This window comes from Channa argus, chromosome 16 (genome assembly GCF_033026475.1).
Source record: "Channa argus isolate prfri chromosome 16, Channa argus male v1.0, whole genome shotgun sequence".
Lineage (NCBI taxonomy): Eukaryota > Metazoa > Chordata > Actinopteri > Anabantiformes > Channidae > Channa > Channa argus.
This window is the reverse complement of record NC_090212.1, coordinates 23,014,781-23,031,594: the sequence shown is the minus strand read 5'-3', so window position 1 is coordinate 23,031,594 and position 16,814 is coordinate 23,014,781. Positions and strand designations below refer to the sequence as shown.

The following is a 16,814-nucleotide window of genomic DNA, read 5'->3' as shown; positions in this document are numbered from 1 at the left end:
TATTCAAAAAACTACTGAAAACTCTTCCGCATCTTCCTATGCACTTAAATCTTTAATATAAAAAAAAATACATAAATAAAAAAAAAAAACCTTTCTGCTCTCTTGCACTTGTATCTCGTGAACTGTGAACACTTTTCTGATAGGACTTTGCTTTGATGTTTTCTCCTTGACTTAGGTTTTTGCTTGCCTTGTACCTCACTTGTAAGTCGCTTTGGATAAAAGCGTCTGCTAAATGACTAAATGTAAATGTAAATGTAAATTGCCAAATTTAGACCCATTGTGTCACACTCTGAAATTGAAATGATTATTCATGCTTTAGTATCTTGATTAATTCTCTTTTCGCATGTTTTAGGAAAACATCAATAGAACGTCTCTAGCTGGTGCAGAATACTGCTGCCAGGCTGCTGATAAAACCACACAAGCATTGTCACAATACTCTCATTTTATCTTCCTTACATTGCCTCCCTGTTAGTTTTAGAAATAACTTTAAGGTTCTGGTTATTACATATAGAGCCCTTCACCGTCAGGCACCTGAGTACCTGTCTGACTTGCTTCATGTTCGTTGGAGAGCACTCAGGTCTCCTAACCAGATTCTGTTGGCTGTGCCTCGCACCAGGCATAAAAGTAAGGGTGGCTGGGCTTTTGCTACTGTGGCACCAAGATTGTGGAATGCTCTTCCACAAGAGTTAAGGACTGCTGCTTCAATGGATATTTTTAAAAAACTTCTCAAAACATACCTGTATAGACAGGCTTTTCCCAACTCTGACCATAAATTGAACAAGAATGCCTGAAGTGTAGATAATCGGTTACTTTGACTGATGTTGTACATTCGTCTTTGTCTGTTTTCAATATTTGATGTGTTCTATTTCCTATTATGTCCTATGGTTTTCTATTTTTATTGTTTTCATGTGAGGCACTTTGTGAGCTCTTTTCTGTAAAAGTATATACAAATAATTACCTATTTATTAACTTACCTATAAAAAAAGACATATAAACCAACCTTGTTACCACTTACCACTTTCACATTGGTATACCTTCTGCAATGCATGACCTCACTGTGTCAGTTTATGGTTACAAAGTAACCATCCCTGTACTAGTTGTACCAGGCCAAACTGTCCAGATGATCCTGGTCAGTACTGCAATTAAGTGGCTCAAAGAGAATGTCAATAACCACAAAATTCAATTTCCTTGGACCAGTGCTGGAACTGATGACGTACCGCAATTGATGTCTCTGCTCTCAGACTGAGAATGTAAATATGGAGCACTCCCATACAGACTTGGCACAACCAAGCCTAAGAGATGTGTGATTCTCCAGCCCATGTCTGAACATTCAATGTGGGCTAAACTACCAGCACCTGATATCTCCTTTGCTGTGAGAACTGTTGTCATTAAACCCACCAAGTCCAAGTCCAGAACTGCACAGATTATTGTGGGAAGGTGTCACCTTTTTATGATGAGATGTTTGGGTTCTGGTCAAGATAAATAAAACTGAAAAACTACTCACCCTAAAAAGAAACGCAAAGGTTGCTGATGTGTCATCCTGCCTTGATGTGCATGACTTGAACCTGAACCTGATTTCATCCAGTCAAGTACACAGTACACATAAAGTTAATCACAAACACTTAAGGCAGAATAGGAGATCTCACATATTCTGAGTGGTATGGGCCAGCAGAATTTAGACCTCTCTTCTGGTAGTTTCTCCTTGGAGTGAAAGAACAAGCTCTTACAAATCATCCAACAATTTGAGTCAGTTTTTTCAAGGCACAAAATAGACTCTGGTGAGGTGAAAGACTTTATTCACAGAATTCAGAGCCATTCAGACTCCCATACAGGCAGGTCCCACCATGACACATGCTTACCTCCACATCTGCAATGATTTAAGTTGGTCAAATGCAAGAACGGTGAAAAATACACATCTGTTATCAAATCAGAATGCCCTCACAGCATATTTTGGCAATGCGTTCTCTCACCTGAAAAGTGCAGGCTCCTTCGCAGATCTGTGAAGTTTCTAGTACACATCATGTGTGAGGATGGTGTTAAGACAGATCCTAGTAAAGTGCAAACTATAAATGACATGCAGGACGCTGACTTGATGGAATTCGACTGGAAGATTCCATGTGTTAAAAAAAAAATCAGATCCTTCTTGGGAATGGTTTCTGTGGACCCATTCCATTTCTGGTTAGCCATATGCTAAAAGGGCAATATTTCACTGTCTTGACAGATAATAATTCATTGACATACATTTTGAAAAAGACCAGGTTGGATGCATGTGAACAGAGATGGGTTTCCAAACTGGCAGTTTTTAGCTTTGACCTAAACTGACTCAAAAAATGTAGTTGCAGATGCGCTGAGTAGAGAACCGTTTGTCAATTCATCCATTGGATACTGTGCTTTATGTCAAGCATCACAGTAGGCCCACAAAATGTGAGTGAACTAATGAGTCTTGCGGTGTGATGAAACTCTTAAAACATTGGCCCAAGGTTACTATCAAAGATGGTATGCTATACAAGCTTAAAAGAGACAAACAAATGAACATGACAATTAAACAGGTTCCTGTTCCAGACTCTCTAAAGAAGCAACTCCTCCAAGGCATAAATGACTCAGCTGGTCATTAGGGACAAGCATGCTCTCTTTCCCTAGCCAGGTAGATTTTCTTTTAGGTTGAGGGGGAGACATTATCAACCATGTGAGGAATTGTTTCCGTTGTGTAGTTGGAAAGACTCCAGAGCCCAGTTATCGTGTTCCCCTTGAAAGCATAAGCACCTCTGAACCTATGGAGCTGATCTGCATTGATTTTTTGACTGCTGAACAAAGTAAGAAAGAACAAAGAAAAGGTGCATTGATGTTTTGATTGTCACAGACCACATTTCTAAGACTGGCTCATGCATTCTCTTGGAAGTGGTCAGCAAAGGAGGTTGCCCGTTGCCTCTGGAATTACTTATTCTCCATCTGTGGATTCCCTAAACATATCCATTCATATGTCTGGGTAGAGTTGAAGATGCTGTGATTTTAATTTAGAGTTACAATGACGTCCACCCTGAGCCTGGTTCTGCTGGAGGTTTCTTCCGTTAAAGGGAGTTTTTCCTCTCCACTGTTGCCTATGGCTTGCTCCAGGGGGGAATTGTTGGGTTCTCTTTATATATCTTTATAATCTTGACTTTATTCTGTAAAGTGCCCTGAGATGACTTTGTTGTGAATTGGCGCTATATAAATAAAGTTGAATTGAATTGAATTGAATAAGATTAGAAATGAGTATAATAGACAGACAGTACAGTTTTGAGACAAAGAACAATTACATTTAGTCATTTAGCAGACGCCTTTATCCAAAGTGACTTACAGTGAGAAAAGTGAGACTTGATAGTTTGGACATATGCAGAGGAGGGAGGGTTGTATCAGATAGGAGAAGGAGGAGGCTCACAGACAATTTGAAAGGACATGCAGAGAGTTGGCATGACAGAGGACAGAATGAGATGGTACAGATGATCCACTGTGTTGACCTCTTAAGAGCAACCATAAAAAAAGGAAAACCTGGATCTGATGCGCTTTTAATTTGTCTTTAGTGTCAATTTCCCTGTAGACAATCTCTGACAGAAAGTGATCCCAATTCATTCACTGCAGGTCCTTAACATTATAGACCTCGACCATCATCTTCACTATTTGAATCAAATATAAATCAAAGCACACTGTGTATATTTAATATTGACGTGAAACTATAGCATTTACTGTTTGTCCACTTATTTTACATCACCAAGGCTAAAGTATACAATTACGAATCTGTAAGTAACAATAAAACTGATCATGAACATATAGAACATTTCAGACATTTGGAGGATAATTATTTAAAACAAAATGTAATATTTATCAAAACCTAGAAGAATAGTAAATATTTGTATTAAGAACAAAAACTATTATCCCTGTCTTCAGGCAGCTGCTGGTTCCACTGATTCCACATCAGTCTCCGAACTCTGCCTTTGCCACCTGGACTTTCTGTTAGTGTGTGTTTGTTTGTGTCTACTACAGTCTATTAAAAAGAACAACAGTCACAAAACATACTGTTGAGATATTTTCATAAATTTTATATTTAAAAACAAAGCCCCAAACTTTTCAAAAAAAGAAAAACAAATTCTTTGTTTTCTCTTTATTTTATCATCACACAAACATTAAACTGTGCAAATGAATCTGATTTATTCCGTCAACCGCAGAAACTCTCAGGAAACACAGGAACTCCTGCAGCTCTACTAAACGCTGTTGGCCTTTATTCTGGACTCTAGTACTCTGTAATCACCATAATTCTGCATCAGGTCTGCTTACTTTAAACTAATTTCTGAATTTATGCCATAATTCTAATTCAGATCAGGTCCAGAGGTTAGAAGCTTGTAATAAAAGATCCATGTCTGGTATCACCTGGTTCTGGTCCTGGATTGTGAACTTGCCGACTAACTGACTCAGATGTCAGTGAAAGAATGAGTTTTCACTAATTATCAATTTTAAACAAACGTAATCAGTGTTGTGATAAATTGGTAAGTTAACAATCATTAAATAAAATTGAACTCATATGAGCAATGACCAGGCTAGAAACAAACTGGAAAATCTAACATTAGATATGTTGACTGTGTTCAACCTTCGCCTTCAATTATTGTTCTCCCTCTGGTCTGTAATGATCTGATGTGTTTTTTGGAGCTCCTGTGTGGCAGACCTGGGTTTCCAACCATGCCTTGGTAAACGGGTAATAAACAGCAACTAAAGCTTGATGCATGGCATCAATAACAAGCAGCAACAACGTCCTGGCTGCGATGGCCAAGTTGGCTCTCAGTGATGTCACCATGTGATGTCATGGCAACACTGATCCACATTCACACTCGCGCACACACACACACACAGTTTTGTAGCCCATCACAGAAGGAACCACATTGCAGTCACTGATTGACATTTTTTCTTCTGTGGTGCTGTTAGCACAAACTTTCCCATCAAACTTTGCTCCACAGGGCATGGACAGGTGAGCCGATCTCAGACCAGCAAGGTCAAAGGTGACACGATGTCATGGGTCAGGGAGGTCAGAGGTATCCACCGTAACCTGCAGATAAATCAATCAAAATGTCTAATGTATTAATCAACTATTCTTCAGACCTCTTAAACTAGACCAACCAATCTGCAACTACTTTTAGACCTCTACGTCTAGTAATCAGCCTTGTACAACTAGCTCCCAGACCTCTGTAACTATTCCCCACCTTGATGAAGATGGTGTCTTCTTTGATGTAATTGCCCGTCTCCAAGACACTCTGAGACACAAACAAGGGACAACCAGAGGCGATGTTCATCTCTGCTGAAGGACGTTTGAAGCTACTGCTGTTGGGATCAGGTTTAAAGGCGTCACCCAGGTGTTTCCTGGATGGACCCTGGTCCATCAGCATGAGGGTCACCTGACATAAAGATAATCACAAAAAACAGGCAGACATGCAGTCAGATAGAGTCTTTTGACAGTTAACCATTTCCTTCTTGTTTGCAAACAAATTTTGAGAATGTTAACAAAATGTTTGTAACCTAAAATTTGGGTTCCTTTGGGAACAAAAGCCAAACAGTTGAAAACTGTGACAGCATCAGAATTAAAAAAAAAAAAACTCTAGACCAAAAAAGTAAAATCACGCACACTCCAATCCAGAAGGAGACAATAACCCCCCCCAAAGCACCTGTGTGTGTTTCTCTCTCTCTCTCTCTCTCTCTCTCTCTCTCTCTCTCTCTCTCTATATATATATATATATATATATATATATGGCTAATTCTCGTGCATTTACAGATATGTGAATTAATGTACATGTCCATGTCAAATAAACTGATCAAATAAAATACAAATAAATATAACACGCCATCTACCATTGTAGTTCTGCATTATGTCCAGTGAGACACAACAGACCTGCATTAGAAATAAGTTGGTTCATTTCAGGGTGTTTACCAACATGAAAGGAACCAGTTCAGTCAAAAAGACCTAAAAGGACAGGTCTGTTGCAACAAGAAGATTCAGCAACACAGAATCCTTCAGTTCCAGTGATTAATCAGTCAGTGAAAAAGTCACCCAGTAATAGTAAACCACTCAGTGTACCTTCTGTTTAAAGGGCCAGGGCAGCAGGGCATCGTACTCGCCCTTCATCACCACAAAGAAGAGCGACAGGTGTGTCCCCTTGCCCATGCCGTCTCCGTTCAGGTAAACTCTGGCGCACATCTTATATCCAAAGTATCCGGTGTAAAACGGCTGTGAATACAGTGACAGTGTCTTTCCCGCCACTGCTTCCTGTTTCCGTCTCTTGTAGTCACGGATTTTCCAGATCAAAGTCCCATTGTAGCTTGCTGTCTCCAGCACTTGAAAACGCAGGTCCATGTCAGCTAGTCGTATCTCATGGACACTCAGCATGTCGTCGTGTCGACTCAACTGAGTCTCCAGGGATGCTACAGAGAGGTGGACATTTATTATTGATCCAGTGTGCATGTCCCCAGACCCCAGCAACCAGTCCCTTTACCTCCCCTACATTTCTGCAGCTAGTTCCTAGACCAATGTATGTGTTCTAACCCAGTGTGTGTGTTGTGGATCCAGTTCCGCTGCGTCCCCCTTGTTCCAGAGCATTCAGCCTCGTCCGTACACTCTCCAGCGTTCCTCTCAGGCTCTCCACCTCGTCTCTGAGCACCCGGAGAGAACGAAGCTCCAGCTCCACCTCCAACAGTTTCTCTGAGTGAGAGCTCATTAGTTTCTACAGAAAGACAGACATGAGTAGGCCCAAGTTTAAACAAGGAACCACTGAGTCTAGCACTGTGTGTCTTTAGGTTCAATGATGTCATTAATTTGAAACATCACACCTTAATTTTTTATTGCCACCACCCACATTTAAATATAAGACTTGCTGTGCACTACATATAGTGTAGAAATGGCTACTGCACAGAAACAAAACTTTACTTGTCTTCCATAGTACATGAAAGGCATACCACAAATGAACAGCCTTGCCTTGGTTGAATGAGGTACAAGTACCTGCATTGCAGCCAGTTTCTGCTCCATCTGTCGGTTCTTCTCTCTAAGTTCGTCATTCTGGTTCTCCAGTTCTGACAGACGACTGCTAAGAGCAGGAAGCACTTTGTACCTCTCCAACAGTTCAGCTTTTACATCCTCTACCTAAAGATCATCAGGTAAAAAATTAACTACGTAGCTTTAATGTGTTGCCATGCCTACCTCAGTCTGTTTTCTATGGTTACCTTGTTCTCTAATGAGGAGTTCCTAGTGGCCATCATTCTCAGGTGTTCAGCTGCGAAGGTGGACTCATGCTGCCTCATGTCCTGGTTTAAACCCTGAAACCCAAACCACCCCAATATTTACATTATGTACTATAACCATTAAATACACACAGTACTCACACAGAGGGAAACAGGTGAGGAGGAGTTACCTTAAAGGTGCAGCCATAACGGTGGAACTGGCAGCTCACCTGAGCTTTGGGACAGTCGTGTTGGTGACTGGACAACTAAAACACAAGAAACCCCTATCAGCACCAATAATCAAGACTGGAGGGAGAAAAACCAACCTGAACTAAATAAACTGGGTCAGTACCTCACTTCGGGGCAGAGAGGAGAAGGAGCAGTGGTTCGGACATGACACAGGGAACGTTGGACACACTGTCTCTTTGTGTTTCTGAAAATAGACCAGCGGTTTATTGGTCAGGAGATCAGCAACTAGTCCCAGACCTCAGCAACTAGTCCTCATATCTTTGCAACTAGACCCCTCACCTCTGCATATAGTCCTCAGACGTCTGCAACTAGTCCCCCCACCTCTGCAATTAGTCCCCAAACATCTGCAACTCGGTCCCCAACCTCTGAAACAACTCCCCGTATTTCTGCAACTAGACCCCAGAACTCAGCAATTAGTCCCCAGACATTTGCAACAAGTTTCTAGAACTTGCAACTAGTCTAGTGGAACTGTTGTGACCTGTAGGTTGGTCAGGAGTCATGTCAGCGGTGATGTCATATGTTACCTGCAGGTCAGTCAGGGGCATCTTTGTCATGCAGAACTCGCAGGTGGTTTCTCTGTGTTTACATTTCCAGCTCAGGTGGTCTGGAATCTCTTTCCTCATCATTCGCTCTTTGCATTTACCCAAAGGGCACGGAACCTCAAAGAACGGACACACATTCAGGTGATCCTGCAGATGGACAGGTGAGAGTCAAACAAACAGACCTTGGTATCATAATTTCTAGACATCGTCATGGACCCTAATCAATATTTCAGGATGATGGCTGAGTGGTTTGTGAAGCAATGTGGGCTTTAAATAGGACACCCTGCATCAGTGAGTAGGTTTCTGTGTTGCCACAGTAACAGTGTATAAAAGTGTTTCTCACAGGTATCTGATGCAGACTTATCTGCTCCTGACAGCCATTAGCCTCACTGCGACAATAAACCTTCAGAGCCATGATCTCCCGATGGCAACACACGTCTCTGAAGATCTGAAACAAACCAAAGGAAGTTCAATAACTAATAAAAAAAAAAAATCAACCAATAATGTGCAATAATTATCCTCTGTTCCATGATGTCACTTCCTTCCTACCTTGTCTTTAAACAGAGGCTCCATGTCAGCTGGACAGACAGGGTTTGGACGACTGCAGGAGGACAAAGGACAATAAGTTCATGAGTTACACACACACACACACACTCACACACAGAGAAACAAAATATCCTCAGAATTATTATAAAGTAGGTAGGGTTTTTCATGTCCACAGTGCTGTGAGTGTTACCATGAGTGTTAATATGTAGAATGTATTATTTAGAATGTAGTATTTTATTGTTTCTATTATTTTATGATAGTTTTTATCTTTCTAAAATTTCATGCATTTATGCTTCCTCTAATTGCTTGCTCAGGATATTCTGTTTATCTGTTGTAAAGCACTTTGGTGCTTGCAATTCCTGGTTGTTTTTAAAGCACTATATAAGTAGATTTATATAGAAATAAGATTTAATTGTTACAGGAGTTATTGTATTATTATCGAATATAACTTTAAATTTTAAAACAACAGCTTTTCTAGTGATATTTTCCTTTACATTGAACACTTGGCCCTAGTTAATGGTGAACAGTATCTAGTTTTAATAATGTAAGTTTGAATGAGATTTATTATCAAATAGCAGTACAACAAAGCAGTAAAATTTAGGTTCAGTTTTGTTTTGAGTTCACGTGTACTCATGTTCATGATCGTCCAGACCACGGTGACATTTGGCTTATGGATGACAAACTTTTGCAGTCAATTACTGCCTGAAGCCTGGAACCAATGGATATCATCAAATGCAGAGCAGCTGCTGCTGGTTTGTGGGTCTCAGTCTTGTCTTCGGTGAGTAAAAAGCTGCTATGTTGGGTTGACATCAGGTGACTGATTTAGACAGTATTGAATATATCATTTAATTTACTTTACAAAGTCTTTGGTAGCTTCAAATGTATGTTTACTCTAGGTCATTATTTTTCTGGAATTTTTCTTTATCCTGCTACTTTTATCAGCAATCAGGTCATCAATAAACACCATAACACTGCCTCCACCCCATTTGACAGATGCTTCTGATGCTGAGCTGTTCTTTTCCTTCTCCATATCTTTCTCTTCCCATCATTCTGGTACAAATCAATCTTGATTTCATTAGTCCAAAGAATCTTATTCCAGAATAAGACCGGCTTGCATAGGTGTTTCCTTACAAAATCTAGTCCGGCCTTTCTGTTCTTGAGTGTTACCAGTTGTTTGCACCCTGCTGTGAAGCCTCTGCATTTTATTCACAAAGCCGTCTCTTGACTGCAGATTTTGACAGTCTATGAGTCAAGACAAACCTTCCTCTTGATGAGGAAGGTTTGTCTTGACTTCATGGACAGAACAGCATTTTGCTGTTGCTGAGCTGCCAAGTTAATTTCTTCTTTTTAAGAATGTTTCAAACTGTTGTTTTGGCCATTTACAATGTTTTTTCAACCTGATGATGGCCTACTTCACTTACTTAGACACCTCTTTGGACCCTATGTCCAGAGTTACAGTCGACATCTACCAAATTCAAATGTTACTCTCATGTTTTAGTTCAATTAACAGTTTCGATTGCGATCTTTCCTATAATATGTCAGTGTTTTTAATTAAGTGCATCTTTTCCACTGTATATGTTTACCAGCATGTCGGTTAGAAGTCCCGTGTAGCACGGCAACTCAGGGGTAAAGTTCCAAAAACTAGCTAGAATCTGTAGAGCAAACTGAGTAGAGAAGCTTAGTTTTAGCAAAAAAAAATGTTTGAGTTGAAAAGTGATTACGATCCATTTTGTGAATAATAACAATGAACCATGTGAAATTTCAGCAGCAGCGATCTGTTTAGGGGAATCACTGACATTATGTTCAGTGTTTATTAAGTAACATAATATGACTTAGTGACATGACTTGGTGTCATATGCAGGTGTTTTTATTCTGCAGCAGAAGCAGTTTCAGTTCAGCTCAGTCCAATGGACCCGGGACTGAGCTATCTTAAGTCTCTTTCACATATTCACTTGAATCCTGAAATTCTCATGATTTTTTCCAAAGGGGGTGTCTGTGAGAATGTAAATATTTAATGCTCCTGAGATTATCTGGGCTTTATCCTGCGAGGTCTCAAAGTCCAGATAATGTGCATGATTCTATGCGTGCAGCACATTGTCCTATCCCAAATAGTGAGGAGAATATAAAGTGAGCAAATGAGTGTGTTTTAATCAGCCAACTGTCATAGCATCTTTCTCCCATGAGACACGTCTGACTTTTATGCACTGTGTGAAACGCAACTCCAGGCAATGTCCGAGGCTGATCTCTTTGGCACTGTCTGGAGTTCATATGTGAAACAGGCTTGACTGATGTGATGGCTGCCCGTAGGCAGAGATGGCAAAGACTGGTTCAGGGTGGGTGTCTGAACCAGATCCAGCAAGAAGCGAGATTCAGAAATGAGGGAGCAGCAGTAGTATTCAGAATCAGCTGCAGTTCTACTTGATTGTCTGTACCAGTGAGTCTCACCTGAGGATACTGTTGATGCAGCTCTGACAGAAGCGGTGTCCACACTCTGTTTGCCGCGGCTGGCACAGGACCAGACCACATTCCTCACACCGATATTTGTTCTCTGGAGGCTCTACAAAGTGATCCCGGAACCCTCCGTGGATAGGCAGGAAACCTGCAGGGACACCTGAGGCAGACACAAACCTGAGGTTAGTCACACAGTCAGTGACTGAACTTGACAATTCTTTCACTGTTTACTCTGATACTGGCCTCCATTGTTGAGATTACCTTGGGAGGTTGAGGGGTCACTTGGAGGCCAGGGATTGGCTGGGCGCTGAGGGGGCTGGGCAATTGGAGGGGCAACAGATAGGGGTGCCACCTGCTGGAGGGGAATCTGCACCTCCCTGCCGTCAGCACTCCTCCCCGCTGACATGACCTGAGGAAGAGGAGGAGAATTAATCTGTTAGAGGCATTTGACCAACTAACGAATTATTTAATGAACTTGAATTAACTAATGAGCTGGTGGATAATTTTTTAGAGGAAATAATTTTTTTGTGGCAGTTTTAACGTTTTCTTTTTTACTCTATGGGCATTATGCAACACAAATCCTATGTACGTGTGCATTTGTTTTGGTGCTGTACGAATATAACTTTGAACCTTTCTGAACCTCGTTTTGACCCTATTCTGCAAATGGTCTTTTTGTTAAACCACAAAAAGTAAATGATCCAATAAATGTTTTAAATGAAAACAACTCCTTATATGTAGGGGAAAAAGTTCACTTTGTGAACACTGAAAGTGTACTAAAAGGAGTTCAAATGGTCAGTTGCTTCTTTCTTAGCACTTTCAATAATGCTTCAGTGCTTTAACATCAGCAAATCCAGTTGAAAGCACAATGCTGAAAGTAGCTGAGACATTAGAAAAAGGCTTGGTTTTCAAGAACATTTGCATTTTTATTTGTTAGTTTTAAGGTAGATTTATCTTTCTGTGTTAAATCTACATGCTGTTGTGAGCATTTACACTCATCCTCCTATGTTTCTGTGTAACTGCTCTGCAATAACATGGCCAAAGTACTTGTGGTGGGGTTTCAATGCTACTGTGTTGAGTTATCTTTGTCACTCTGGTGAGTTTTTTGGGTGTACCACAAGCAATGGTGACTTAAACTGAGTAAATCACGTTCAATTTAGAGCAACAGATGTTGAATAGCAATTACCTATAATTAAAATACTGCAACACACCAAAACATGCAGTTACAATTCTGGAGAGGATACAGATTCAATGCAAAAGCATTAGCTGAAGGACTGAAAATAGACGAAGTTAAGGGATATATTCAACACACTTTCAATACTACTTACAGTTTAACTCTTTTCAGTACTGTAAGAGCACATATTACTTATAAAAAGATGGGAAAAAAACTAAGTTTGATAAGAAAGTTTGATATAAGAGTTGGATTCATGAATATTACAAAAGGTCATATAAAGTACTTAAAATTTGATTTAAAAAAAACTTTCACACTTCATTCTCTCTCATTTTATATATTAAAGTATGTTGTTAAAACTTTTAATATCGATGAGCTTCTCTTGATAAAATAAAAGTTAAATACAAATTAAAACAACAACAATGTTGAAGCTGTTTGATGGGTTTGATTCTCATTTAAATAAATTTAGAATAGAAAAACTAATTTAAAAGACATTTAAAGACCAAAGGAGCAGAATCTGTTCTAAAAAGAGGGACATTTATAAGTAATATGAAAATTAAAATTGACAAAGAGACTGACGTGTAAATATTATTACACTGAGATGTGACCATTGACTTTCACCAAGACCACACAATCAGCTGTTTTACAGAAACACATCACTTCCTGTCAGGACTCAGCTGTTGGGAAGTTTGGGGCTTTTCCACTGTAACAGGCACATAAAAGTATTTCAAAATAAAAGCCCTAAATGCTTCACTGAACATCCACAGCATGTTCAAAGGTTTTTTCCAGGTGTTCAACAGGGCCGAGCTCGACATGCTTCAGTTCTGTTGTCAAATAAACAATAAGTCATCTACTGTCATCTATAAATACTGCACCTTAACTGTCAGTGTAATTGAACACTGTTTGGAACCAGTGATATTTGCCAGAGCAGCAGGAACACCTTTATTCTGGTCGGTCTGGTCATTCAGGACAGACTCTGTGTGTGTGTGTGTGTGTGTGTGTGTGTGTGTGTGTGTGTGTGTGTGTGTGTGTGTGTGTGTGTGTGTGTGTGTGTGTGTGTGTGGAGGGGTGGGGGGGTACTAAATGAAACAGAAAGTGGACTCTCGGCTGCAGATGGGGTTTTCCTCATGCGCAGCAGCTGACCCTGTTTTATAAACTCTGGAAAGTTTCTGATACAAACTGTTGGGTCAAACCCGAACAGGCAAACAAATAAGCAAACAGAGTCCAGGTGTCAGATACCGGAAAGAACAGGTGAAGTTAGGAAACTCAAACAGGTACTGGGAGAGAGTCAGGACCATGAGGATCTGTCCTGGGCAAAGTGACAAGGAACAGCGGAAAAGGCCAGAAGTCAGATGTGCAGGTAGGTGGGGCAGGACATCAAAACAAACATGAGCGTTGGATACATTTAACATCACATCATCACAGTAACATCCTACAACAGTATTTTTACTCAAAGACATTTCAAGAATAAAACGTGATCATTGAGAAAACATCAAGAGAGCTGGAAATAAGGTGAGGATGCTACAAAAATCTCTTATCAAAGACAGTGTAAAGTGTCTGTCGTCACACATGCCTTCAAACAGAGAAATGATTTATACAGTATAAAAAAAAAGTTGTCAGTAAATTAAATCAATGTACAAATGAACAGGGAGTTCTCAATGCAGAAACACCAGGAGCTGGTGTTGCTCTGCTTCATATCATTGTTCTGTCAGCTATAGACACAAGCAGAGGTAGGCAGAGCAGATTTTACAGTGAGAAAACATTTGGAGCTCTGGTCATATAAGCGCTCAGTAAATTTGTAGTCCCAGTGGTGTATACCGGTGTGTACCAGCCCTATCTGAACACTGATTCACAGCATTATTCAGAGGTTTGTCACAGAATCAGGAGGATTCAGTTCGGTGATCATAAATCAGACCCACAACTCAATAGTTAATCAATAGTTGCAGCAGAAGAAAAAGTTCAGTAACATTTGGTCACGTGTTCAATACAATCAGTCAAACAGAGTAAAGAACTCCTGCACAGACTCACTGGCAGAGCTCTGACTTGACAAAGCTTGATCTCAGACTCAAACTGTGACATGCAACATCTGAAAATGACTAAAGGACAAACCCATGATTTTCTCCACTTTCATCCCACATTTAATAAATACTGATTCTGCAGTCAGACACTGAGCAAATAGGGTTCTAGTTTTGGTCTCTTTCTTTAGCAGAAAAAATTTAAACGTCTTTTAAAAGGACAGTAATGATTTAATTCAATCACCATCAATCTAGACCTGCATCAGTAATTTAGCTTATTGCTGGTCAAAGAACTATAAGCCAAATGTCAGCCTAATTTTCTTTAAAAACAGAGAAAAACTCCTCACTCAGTTCTTCATGTATTGATTTACTTATTTTGTGAAAAAGACTGGGCAGATCTATAACCTGAATCAGCAACTGCAGTTTCATTCTCAGTTTGAGTTTCTGCAGAGATACTGAGAAAATCACTCACACATTTCAGCCAACGATCCCTGCACACCAGTTAGACTGATCCACAGGAGCCATCAGCCAATCACACAACTAATCATTAAACCTTATCAGAAATTACATTTCATGTGTTTCTATCAAAATAAAACGTTGCTTTCAATCTAATAAATTTGCAGAATGCATCAATAATTATTACTAATTATTAATTATTATAATAATTACCGATACTAAACTGTATTTCTGAATTCTCAAAGAGCTTAACGAGATCAGACATGGTTCATAACACACCAGCTCAGACAGAAAAGCTTCCTCAGGCAAAATGACAAATTATCAATTTTTAAAGATGGTTGTTGACAAATTTTCTCTCCATCAACTCACTGATTGATCAGCTGATGGTCAATAAACATCTGAACTGTTCTGTATCATCCTCACTGATTGTCAGGTCAAGTTTAGCAATTAGTGATAATTCCATTATACATTTATTGTTTTGCCAAAATAAAAAAGACATGAGAAAACCATTAGCCCAAAAATGTTTTGTTTAGAAGAAAAAACACATTATTCATCTAATTGATCAGTAATCAATCTATTAATCTATACAACTCCTCATCACTGTCTGTCAGATAAAATCTGGTCTCGCCCTCGTCGACATATATAGCTTAGAGTGAAGTAAAAAACCTGCTGCTGGACTCTGGACTAGAGGTAGTCCCTCTGATCCATGTTTGTGCTCTTTATAAGAAATTATTTCTGATGGAAATGCTGGAAAAACTTTTCATTTTTCAGGACTTCTGCTATTACAACATCCCAGTTCAGTACAGGACTGATTTAAGGTGGAAGGCTGTTGTTTGATGTCAAGTCTTAAATTGGATCAGTACCACCTTAACTGCCCCCACCAGTAGGAATTAGGTTTTACTGGGACTTCAGAGGGGCTGTAGGGGAGGTACCAGATTTAAAATGTTTTGAAAAATTGTGTCTCTGTCACTACACTGGATGTAGAACAATGAAATAAGATTATTTTCATCCTTGATTTTACGTCTTCCAATTAATTTTTCAGTGAAGTGATTTATAGTTTATTTTTTAATCTTCAGTTAATGTAGGTTAATAAAAAGAATCAAGAAACAAATCACTTTAGGTTGAAACAGTAATCAAAATTATTATTTAAACCTAGTTTTTACTGTTTATTGATTTATTCGATATAACATCCGTAGAAATGAGAAAATTGCAACAATATTGATTCTGACTAAAAACATCGATAACATTAAGATGATTTTAAGAGATTAGTAACAGAAGAAAACGGTAATATCGTGGTTAAATTATCACAGACGATTTCGGTTTTAATTTGTATTTGGTTTGGTCCGAGTTTGATTGGTCGGGTCTGACTAGTTTCTTATTCTACGGTAATTTAACTGAACTAATTATTTTACCGTTAAATAACCAGTATTTTGCCGTGGTTCTGTCTGTCTAAGTCTCTCAGGTCGTTTTCTACTCGGAATCGATCTCCGGTGTAAACACTAATGCTAATGGACTGTTAGCATCGTTAGCTTCGACCTGGATTCTCGGGGACAAACCTGGTGCTAACACCGGCTAAACAACGGCTAACACCGGCTGCCACTGAGCTTCTGTCGAGGTTCTGCTGAGGTTATAACAAGTTCTACTAGGTCTCTTTCCTTTATGGGACTCACATGAATCTCCTCGGCAGGCCACAGCTCGGCTCAGCAGCTCGTCGGCTTGGCGGACTCTCTCCGGGATTCAAACCGTCAACCTGCTGCTGCCGCTACCTCCGAGCCTCCGGGATTCAGGCGGACTCCTCATGGTCCGAGTTTGGGTTCAAGGTTCTCCGCGTTATCCGTGGCCCGTGTCTGTGTAAGGGAGATAAGTCACTGGGATCCAGTTCAGAGATCCAGCGGGGAGAACGGGCTGATCACACTGGAAACCCCCTCCGCAGCTTCCGCCCAGGAAATCCCCCAGCTGCCCGGAGACAGAGCCAGTCCGCCGGGGGGCGCTGTTTTCTACAGACCGCTGCGAGGAATCGAATCTCCCGGCCTTTCTCTCACCGAAAACGGTATATGAAGTTTATTTTACTGATTCTTTTCTCTCTGATTGGTGTGTGCAGACTGTGTGTGTTATTTTCAGTTCAGTAAATATTTATTTGTTAAATAATCATCC

General features: G+C 40.0%; 1 protein-coding gene across 1 annotated transcript; it reads right to left on the bottom strand.

The window, feature by feature from the left end:
- Positions 1-3,297: 3,297 nt before the first annotated feature.
- Positions 3,298-16,677, bottom strand: traf3 (TNF receptor-associated factor 3). Its single transcript, XM_067478762.1, has 14 exons — positions 16,331-16,677; positions 11,283-11,430; positions 11,016-11,181; positions 8,574-8,625; positions 8,368-8,472; positions 8,007-8,171; positions 7,586-7,666; positions 7,425-7,499; positions 7,237-7,329; positions 7,016-7,156; positions 6,563-6,740; positions 6,098-6,441; positions 5,229-5,420; positions 3,298-5,074 (listed from the first exon to the last, which is right to left on the bottom strand). Exons 2-14 carry the CDS (start codon positions 11,425-11,427, stop codon positions 5,039-5,041), a joined length of 1,773 nt encoding a protein of 590 aa, XP_067334863.1. The 5' UTR covers positions 11,428-11,430; positions 16,331-16,677; the 3' UTR covers positions 3,298-5,038.
- Positions 16,678-16,814: the final 137 nt, after the last annotated feature.

Bases quoted from the DNA above. Each gene is read 5' to 3' on its own strand.
- traf3 (XM_067478762.1), bottom strand. From the start codon at position 11,427: ATGTCAGCGGGGAGGAGTGCTGACGGCAGGGAGGTGCAGATTCCCCTC. The intron at 7,500-7,585 runs GTACTGACCCAG...CTTGTGTTTTAG, and splicing joins CCTCTCTGCCCCGAAGTGAG to TTGTCCAGTCACCAACACGA. The intron at 6,442-6,562 runs GTTAGAACACAT...ACCTCTCTGTAG, and splicing joins ATCCACAACACACACACTGG to CATCCCTGGAGACTCAGTTG.